Below are 10,236 nucleotides of genomic sequence, written 5' to 3'. Positions count from 1 at the left end.
ATACCGGCTTTTATGACACAAGTTCGGGACTGTGAAGCCGAAACAAGATGAGGCCACAACGATTTGATTAGTTTACGCGTTTCTCGTATTTCTTACAGCAACATGTCCACTGAGAAGGGAAATGAGTTATTGATGTCCATGAAGTGAGAGCTCGGGCTTTGAAGTAAGAATATATACAAAGCGGCATAGCTATAGTGTGGAATGATAGCTAACGTTCCTAGAATGATAGCTAACGTAGGTAAAAAATATGAGGTATGATAAAAGATGTCAATAAGATAAGCTTTAGTTTGTCACAAGATCTTTCCCGCCGGCTAAGAACACGTAACAAAGCGATAATGGGGAATGCAGATAGCGCATCGGGTATTGGGGGGAAAACCACTATCTTATGCTAAAACGATTACCCAGCTCTGAATTTTGTTGTTTGAGTTTCTCGTTAAAGCCAATGGCAGACCTGAAATGTAAAGCAAAGGAAAAGTATTTTATTATCAGTTGGTAAAGTTTGGAAGCGAATGCATATGGGTCCCCAAACAGCCGATCACATTGATGTTACGTGAAGAGATATTGGAGGATATGTTGACAGTTTGGTGATCCAGCCCTGAGGGATGTCACGGGAGGAGGATCGCGTGCTGCCTCATCAGATCGACCTAACGTTAATGTATCTGTGCAGCGGGGATCAGCAGGGACGTAACTTCACTCTACATCAAAGGGACGCATTTCCCTGCCGCCATACCTCTGTCAATATTCATGGTATCCGCGGGAACACAAACTTTCACAAGGTACATGTATCATAGTTTACCCCATAAACTCTCAAATTGCATTGTTTTGGATTGCTTGGTTATTCATGGTTGACAAATCAAATTCAGAAAAACGATTGTCCTGTCCGAACCTAGATCAACCCAGCTTAAAAAAATACACACATGTATTAACTTTTTCCTGAGGCCGAACCACAACAGAAAAAGTACCGAAATCTATGAATGACTATGTCGATTATTTTATTAAGTAACAGCCAAAAAGGCAACAAACAAACACGTGTAAACGCTTCTGCAGTGATACTAATGATCCACCCGTTAAACTGATAAGAAAACAAACTCGCTGCGTTCTGTCGCGATGCCCTCCCATGAGGCCTAGTCCTACCTGGTCATGAGGGCCGGAGCACGGCTGTAGGAGTTCCGTCCACTCCACCTCTGACGGCGCCTCTCCCACCGCCGCCGCGGCCACGCCCTCCTTCATCAGGGTGGACTCCCGCAGGCACGTCTTGGAGGCGAGGGACGGCAGACTCATCTGTGACGTCAGCTCGCGGAGCTTCAGACTGTACTTTTCACCTTTCCGCCCTGAAAACAAATAAACAAAGGAGCTTAAATTATACCAGTCTTTCCACCTAGAAGCAATGGTGATCAAATAATGAACAGCAAAGGGCTTATCAAAACCACTGGTGCTCTCCTTGGTGCTGAATGCCATCCGTCCAACCACACTTTCGGCGTTCATTCCTCCACTGCCAAAAAGAAGCATAATGGTCTGCACTTTTTCCAGTGTCCCCTTAAAACCTATTCTATGTTATTCATTGTAATTTATCAATGTCTGGTTTCAATTTCGTAACTGTGAAGTTTTTGAAAGAAAACCCTTCACAGAATATTTCACATGAAACACATTTCATATTGTTATTGTTGACATCTGTTGATGTAGATGATATGTGTTTCTTAAAAAAATTGTAAAGTAGGTAATTATGAAAGTTACTTATAAAAGAAATCTGGTCTCCTATCCTTCTAGTCGAGCTCAACTGCTGATCCATTAACAAGATCGTGCCAGGAGACAGAATAATCGGCTAAGTACCGATCCCAACGCTTTATCTGGGTATTTCAGACGTCACGACTGTTCCCACAGCTGTGCGTGGATAATAAGGTTATAGTAATCCGAAGAGCCTTCTATCCGATTGTGTGTAAAAGTGAACGTCGAACTTTGCGTCGCTAAAATACAACATGAAAGGAAGCAACATGATTTGATTCAAACCTATTCATTTCCTCGTCTTGTTCTTTTCACGCGTACACATTTTCAGTTGACTTACAGTTTGAAAGCTGCTTCAGAATAGACATCCGAATCAGCATGAGAAGTCAGGAGGAATTGAGTTTACAATATATACTAATTTCAGGGATGATATCCTCTTGGGACATCAAAATATAACACAAGACTGCGAAAATGAGTTCGTTCCGGTACAAGACGCTTTAGGGTGCATGTGCTCATCATCTTACTTTTTTTAGACAGTAACGACACATTTTCTCATTTTGTTGTAGTTTTAGGTTGATTTGCGGTACCATGTCTCTCGAAAAGGGTTGGAATTCTACATCATCTCGGAAAACAGACTACAATCAATACAGGCATATATTTGCCATGTATTCATTCATTTCAGGTGCGCGGTCATTGCCTTTCAACCCGCTGTGCTGTACGCCCATGACACCGGCTTGTCACAAACTAGTCCTGCAGAACTCCGGGGACGGCTGGTGCCGACATGTCTACTCTGACGGTTACACAAAACACAATTTGTGTGTAGAGTTAAGGCGGGATGGGGGTGCAGGATATACATGCCGCACATAAAATATGTTGCAGATTATGTGTGTCTTGAACCTCTTTGTTTAGTTCTGTCGTTTTCTTGATTTGGTGCCAAATGTGACAAAAATAGCTATATCTGCAGCTCTCAAAGTAGTGTGTATAAAATATTGACAAAGGCAAAGAGATGATGTCTCCTCATTTTGATACCATTAGGGAAATATTGCTGCCAGATGTGCCGCAAACGTTTAAAAATTCAATGTTCGAAGCTTTCCATTCCATCATGTACATGCACAGTAAAGGTCGAGCATGTTATTTCTGAAATGGAATACATCATTTAACTTTATTATATAGATAAACTATAGATTTCTTCCTATCTTTTAAAGCACAAGTGATTGGTGTTGTCCTTGGTGCTGAACGGAGTTCCGTTGAAGCATAGTCTCATCTTCAACGGCTTGTCGCCTTATCTAAATCCCTCAGCTCGACCCGCAGGCAGAGTCTGGGTCGTTTGCCATCAGATAGGCAAGTTGTAGTGGACACGTGGAATAAAGACGTGCTCAAGTTCCCCCTGAATATTTTCTAGTTCGACCGTGAGATGGCAAAATATCCCTCTCCATTAAGGAACTGCTCACATGATAACGCAAGGAATGATTGAGGGGCTTAAGCCAAGTTGATAAACAACTGCTTGGTATGCTTGAATAGCGTTTATACGTATTGATTCGCATTTCTTGACGATGAAGTATCAGCCCACAACATGTCAACTGGCCTTCTTTACTTCCATGGCTTCCATACGGGGTCAAAACAAGGAGGTACGGAAACATCTGGAGTGACGTCTTTGGAGTCAATCGATGTGTTGCTATGGAAATAGAAACCTGTTCTGACATATGTTGCCTATGAAAGCCTGCCGCGAGGTTTGTGTCACAACATCCAATGGTAGACTGGACATGATGTAAGAATTGAACCAGCATGGCGAATAGAAAACCGAGAAGGGCGGAGAAAACTGTTGCCAGATCTTTTAAACTGGTTGTCAGATCAGATCTTCTGTTGTGCCCCAATGGTCAAATAATTAGACGAAGGGATAACGTTAGATGAGATGAAGCGTCCATCAAAATTAGTGGTTCGGTCAGTGAGACGGTACCTGACGGTCCGTCAGATTTTTGTGTTTCTAAGTTTTTTGTCTATTAGGGATGGTTGTACGAGAGTGAACGAGTTAGTGAGGAAACGGTACGGGTTTTTTTTTCATTTCAACATCTGCTCGGAGATGATGAAAGTAATTCTGATCTGTAGTCATGTCTTTTTGGAGTGGGGCAAGGTTCGGAATGCACCATTCCCTGATGCAATACACATGACGTGGGTGGGAGTGTACAGGTGTTTCCCACGATTATCTACTGCGCACGGCACGAGACCCGGACAGACCCCCGCTCCCGTGGGCCCGCCCTCAGGGATGTTCAGATACGATATTTGGACGTGCGGGTGGTTCTGATGACAAGGAGGGATGGTTATTAATTCCTCCGCACCTGCACAGAGCGGATTTCCATTTAAGGCACTGCTCACATGTATACAGATTAATTTTCTTGGATGGCTCTGAACGTTAGATCCTGACTATAAAACGCGAACATATCGTACCGGAAGAAACAATCAAAACACACAGAATCATAATTCTTGGCATATCTCTTGTGGCAACTTGAACACATATACGTTGAGTAGGCATTTCAGACAATACAGAAATATGTCAATCAAATAGACATGTACGCAAGAAAGGCGTAAGAAGGCCACAATTGTAAGGTTTTGGATATACAACGCGTAAATTTTCAACAGTCAAGCAATTTGTCCTCCATGAAATTTTGATATCAAAAGGTTTCAATTTTAGGGTCTATCTTTACAAGCAATGACTTATAGGAGGACTAAACTCTGAGCAAACCAGTAGCCATTTATTCAGTCTGAGGTATCACAAAATATATTATTATGGGAATAGTGATGTGCGGAAGACTCGACAATGATGACTGCGACTATTCTGCGATGTCACGTCGTTCCCTTTAACTGCATTAGGAGCGCTGAGAGAGGATGAAAAACAGGAGGATGCCTGCAGATGAACACCTCCACAGGCGCGCGTGCCTTTTTATGGACGGAAAACCATTTATTCTTGATAGGATTTCTCTTTAAATGTGGACTGCACGAGCAAATACATGTCTTATATACAGCACAACAAAGCAGGAGTTAGATGGAGTCTTTTGACAGCAGATCGTACAAATTGCCCAATTTTGTTCGCAGTGACGTTCTTGTGGCTATCACATGCAAGCACTATTTTAGAGTGGTTAACGCCTTTATCACACCGACATGGAGTGGATCGTCAAGGACACTGTAACGTCACGTGTTGCGCAGACCTGAGGTGTAGAAGTTCTATCTAGTTCTCGAGTAAAAATGCATTGCTCCCGTCGGGTCATATTTCTAACCATGTCAGTATGTACGAAAAAAAGGCAGAAATATTGTTTTTTGATTATCAGTACACCTTTGACTGCGGAAGAAATAAATACATTTGTCGTAGGATTTGCAGTTTCGTTTCAAACTCAGTGACAAACTCAAGGATCATTATGTACATTCATCGTTTTCTAGTTCGAGTATTATGTCCTGCCGCATCATGTAAGTTGGGTGTTAATCGTGGTTAAAGTTGTGGGGCTGTGTCAGTGCTGTACAATCGATCGCGTGACCTCGATCCAAACACCTGTCGCATCACCCCTGCCTGGCTTTACCGGCAGTTATTGTCCTCAACTCAGCGGGAACACGTCAGCTTTTCTCTCTACGCAAAATGTAAAACTAGGAGTAGATAACGGAAACTATTACTCTTCCCCTAGTATACGATTTTCCTTATGTTGTAATTTTATTATTTTAATATGTGCAAATAAAGCAATTTCTAGTTGTGCTCTTTGGACTTTGGACTGTGCATTTTTCTTTGGACAGAAGAAGTGGTGATGCCCCACTAGAGACGCTAGAAAAAATACACATGTACACAAAAAAACAAGCCCGCATATCTGCTTGGAGATTAACAGACAAGTTTTGTTGGTTGAACATCTGTTACAGTTCGCTTCTATTCGTGATCTATAGCAGCCGCTCAGCTCATGCCATTAACTGTACGGAGGTATCAAGGCAAACGGGACTGAATGAGGCGGGGACACGCCGAGGAAATCGGAGCACTGTGAAACACTGAAAGGTTTATAGCGGTTGGGTGCGTGTCATACGTTGATAACATCATGTCACACAAAGTTAATGTGCTAGTTCTCGGACTAAACAAACAAACACAACAAAAATGAACTGGAATATGAACATGAAAATAACCCTAAGATCAATGGAAGCCGTCTCGTCCTCCTGCTAAATCTTAAGTTGATGTCTGAGAGACAAGGAAATTGAATAATGTAATCTAAGCTATCTTTTGGAGGATAGGCAGATAGCGTCTGCAGAAGTTATGGTTCCCTCCGAGCCAAGATCGTACAGTTACAGGCGGATATAGACACGCACAATGTCGTGATTATTAAATGTCAGACGTTATTAAACAGATAAGGAACTGTGTAGTCCGTGGAAATTGATGGTGAAGGTAAGTAGCTCAGTGATCCAATAAAACATCTACTGATCTCCATGGAGCCGCCGGCGGTCGGTGCCGACGTGGGGAATTATAAATCAACTTTATCTGAGCCCGGCTGTAAGTGCTGAGTCGGCGGTTTGTGGGAGTGATGGGGAGGGGGGGTAGGTGCCGAGCCCGTGGGCGCGTTTACTGGTCAGTAATAAAATCAACTTACGTTGATACTAAAATTAAACGTTTCTGCAACGGTTAGATATCTATATACTCTCAGGTTGTTGGCAATATTTCCATTTTCATACTACATTCATAGCATTACCTAATGTAATTGATAGAACAATTCAGAGTCAACGGTCTGTGTGACCCTTTCACATCCATGCAGTTTTAGTTTGTTTTAGTTTTTTTTTCGCATTCTTTATACTAGTACCCAAAACGATTTTTCTGGCAAGTATCGTATCTTGTTGTGAAATCAAATAAACAACAAGATTATTGCACTGTAAATTAAGAATGCATCGTATTAATCAAAGAAATATGTTATTGCAATGTTTGCCTGAAGGCCAAGTGGCGTACATATTAACACTCCAAATACTATATATATTCAATGAAGATCTAGATCTTGACTTGTTGAGTTTTCAAATGAACCGTAATGATGACTCACATTTGTCTCTGCACGACTTGAGGAGGTGGCGGCACCGGGTACTCTCCAACACGATGACGTAAACCGCGGGAAACATGGCGGGACCGGAGGGTAGAACACACCACAGGGTCCACTGCAGAACGGTCTGTCTGATCCTCAGCCCGAAGTACGTCATGGTAAACATGACCAGGCCGGGGACCCACGGGATGGCGATGATCAGAACAGCCGCCCCCATCCGCGCGAACACCGCCGCGTCCCGCTTTATTATTCTCTCCTCCATGGGCAGGGAGGCCTTCTTTAACTGTCCCCTGATACAACAAGGCACTGCGGACAGGCAGACGAAGATGGTCAGTATGATAGCACAGTTTAAGAAGAGAGTGAACTCTAGTTTGTGCTCGGTTTTGGTTCCTTTGGGTAGGCACAAGACCTCGTGATACGTGGTGACAGTCGGCGCGTGGTCCTTACTGAAGAAGATGGACAGAGCTGGAGGAAAGCCGGCTAAGATTAGGGCGGTCATCCACTCTGCGATAGCGATGACTTTGTAGACGGGGAGGTAGTCCTTGCCGCGGCGCATTCTGCGCGGGCAGACCTGGCGGACGAACATGCTAACGGTAATGGTCAGGCTGAGCCAAAGGGACAGCTCCGAGAACAGGATGCCGAGAACGCCCTCTACGTTACAGAGGATCTGTAGCGACGCAGCGGACAGGTGGCCGTTATGGTGCAGGAAGTCCCCCGTCACCAGGCCGGAGAGATACACTACCAGCCCGATGTTAGAGCCCGCCAGATTGTCCAGGAGGAGAGTGTTGACGGCGCCTTCTTTAGGACGGCGCCGGCGGCATAGGAATGCGGCGTTCCCGACCAAAATCAGCCCGGCTACGGTACAGATGGCCACGGTCAGGGTCAGGTCTATCGAGCGGACGGGCGGGGAGAACCCCTGACCGTCGTTGTCTGTCGAATTTGTCTCCATTAAAACTCCTCCATCTAGTCATACATATCGCTACATACACAATCAACAATGCCTCCCGGTGACGTGACCCGTGGAAACGACAGGTTCAAGCACCTATTACCGGCTGCGATCGGCCCTCATAGCCGCCACGGGACCAGCGCACCTCTCCGACAACTCTACACGTTGCCACCCTTCAGCCCAGGTATATCCTTGGCGACGCGTTCCTCCCCTCCGTTCGCCTCCAAGAAGCATTGCCGGCTGGAACAGCAGACCTTACCAGGGCGTGTGCGCCTGTAGTGCCGAGCGTGAGTCAATGTAAGATCATTAGCTCCAGACGCACGCGCCGCAGACTCACATGCAATTCAAATTCCACACAAACAGCACGGTTGGATGAGCTTAATAAACGTAATGAATATCCACATCACAAAAGAGGCATCCGCGCGGGAGGATCGCCTCAGACACGGCTTTTGAAATATTCCACTCTAGTCAGCCATACAGCCTTGACGCGAAAGGCTCCTCTCTGTCGAGCACAGAAAGCAAGTCTAGTCTCTGCAGCAGGCTTCGAGGTGTTGTCAGTTTTTGCCGGCCTCCATACTGTTTCCTTATTGTTACAATATGTTCTGATGGCTCCTGTTTCTCTCCAAAAATGACATCAAATATGGTCCGGGGTAGTAGAAACATTTATCTGTTTGTTTATTGAAACTGCAAATATAAACATTGCGTAAACAAACAAAAATAGCCGTGGTCCTAATGTCTAATTAGCCAAAACTTGCAATATCGAAACGCCAGCCGTACAAAAGCCTGCCATGCAGTCTAACCCGGTAGGCAATTCGCAGATTGCCAATATAACAAGCGCTCCTCTATCTTCTGCATCACTTGTGACCTCTGACATTTCATCGCTTTCCGAAGTAAAGAAACAGGAGTAGTGTCTGCCCGGATGTAATTCCGGTTAGGAAGGCTGGCGGTAAAATTGGACGCCGATTGGGGCGGTTTGGGGGTCGTTATTTACTCTGTCATGTTGAGATCTTGATATTTTTCCAACAAAAGCCTGAAAGCGCCCTCATGCTCCCTGTTGACGTTTGTGATACGTTGAGAAAACCCCGCACAAAGTAATCCCTGAATAAGATGAGTTCAGCAAGAACCGAGGGACGTTAATGCTCAGGTTGTGTTGCTTTAATCCTGGAAAAGGACCTTATAATTGTAGTGCAAACTCCGCCAAGGACAACCTGAGCCATTCTACAAGCCTGCCTCGTTACGGGATCTTGTCAGAAACAAATTATCTGCCGGGCAATTATTGGGATCGATCGTTTTTACCGCCCGCGGCCTTTAAGAATAACAACGGTAATCCTGTGTCATTAATAACCGGGCTGAACAGGGAAACAGGCGCGGTTTAGCCTCCACAACTTTTCTGCTGTGTTACTATCAATACTACCGTTTCCCGTTGAACCTCCTGTTTCCCTATAGTAATAGCTTTCCAATGGCTCCCGTTCCTACGTGTCCTACGTATACACATTACACAGTCAAATGCTGCTGGAGATAGAAGCCACAAGAAGCAGGTAGTTATAGGAAAACAGGACGCAATCAGTAAAAATATCCCCACCGCGGAGTCTGATTTGTAGGCTAGCCTGTCGCTACCCTATGGCGCACCCGCTCTTTTTCTTAATTGTATGATTAATGCATTGACAGACAAATAGCAACACAATAAAAATTTATTGGCGCGCATTGCATTGCTGAAATATTCATATTTCCGGCCACTTATAAAAGTTGTAAATTTTGCTGTGGTTTTACGAGGCACTCGGGCCTTTTTCGTCTGGAGTTATCTCAAAGGGAAATTGTGCCACTTCCAGAAACCAAAACCACTTACCTAGTCATGTGTCAAACCTGGTTTGTGTCACTTTACGGTAACTGTTGACATTTATGTGGACTGTTTTGTTAATTTGTTTATGGCCATACTTGTGCGTATTCCCACCGGGCGTATTCATCTCTTAGGACCCAGCCACAATCGCCGTACTCGTACGTTAGGTTTACGATATCAACATGAGGGCATTCCTGTGGCAGTCCTAAACATTCAGCCGTCTTGGGACGGTAAACGTTGACGTAGATCTTTGCCGGAACAGCCTGTCATGGCGGCACTGAAAACCCTGCCAGAAACAGATCGCAGGACGAATGTGACCACAGATGTACATATCCGTAAATATTCAGTCCCGTTTTCTAACTACTGGTTTTCCCTGACTGTGTGAGTGGTTGTCACAGTAACCCGGCTGTCAGAAAACGTTGCGATCTTCTAACCCAACATCTGCTTGGAGATCGGCATGAGTCCGGAGAATGCATCCAATCAAATGGACCATTTATAACCAGCGCCTCTAGCGGTATCGAGTGTGACTACAGCAGTCACCTGTTGTTAACATTCTCAGAAGTTTTCCTCGCGTGATAAGCATGAGGCGGATTTCACCGTCGGAAGTCTACGGTGTCACAGTGATATCCAATCAGATACATGACTCCAACTTTTCCTACGTCTTTTAGGCGTTTTGCTTGCTTTTT

General features: G+C 44.7%; 1 protein-coding gene across 1 annotated transcript in view; it reads right to left on the bottom strand.

Annotated features, from left to right (window-relative positions):
- Positions 1–8,175, bottom strand: part of LOC109470178 — a 25,699-nt gene extending 17,524 nt beyond the window's left edge. The window contains exons 1-2 of the mRNA XM_019768984.1: positions 6,771–8,175; positions 1,135–1,331 (exon numbers count right to left, since the gene is read on the bottom strand). Of these exons, the coding sequence (XP_019624543.1) occupies positions 1,135–1,331; positions 6,771–7,716 (1,143 nt within the window). The 5' untranslated portion in view covers positions 7,717–8,175. The remainder of the gene's footprint in view (positions 1–1,134; positions 1,332–6,770) is intronic.
- Between the last annotated feature and the right edge of the window lie 2,061 nt (positions 8,176–10,236).

This window comes from Branchiostoma belcheri, unplaced genomic scaffold (assembly GCF_001625305.1).
Source record: "Branchiostoma belcheri isolate BF01 breed outbred unplaced genomic scaffold, Haploidv18h27 scaffold22, whole genome shotgun sequence".
NCBI lineage: Eukaryota > Metazoa > Chordata > Leptocardii > Amphioxiformes > Branchiostomatidae > Branchiostoma > Branchiostoma belcheri.
Note: the sequence above shows the minus strand (reverse complement) of the source record. Positions and strands in the feature narration are given on the sequence as shown.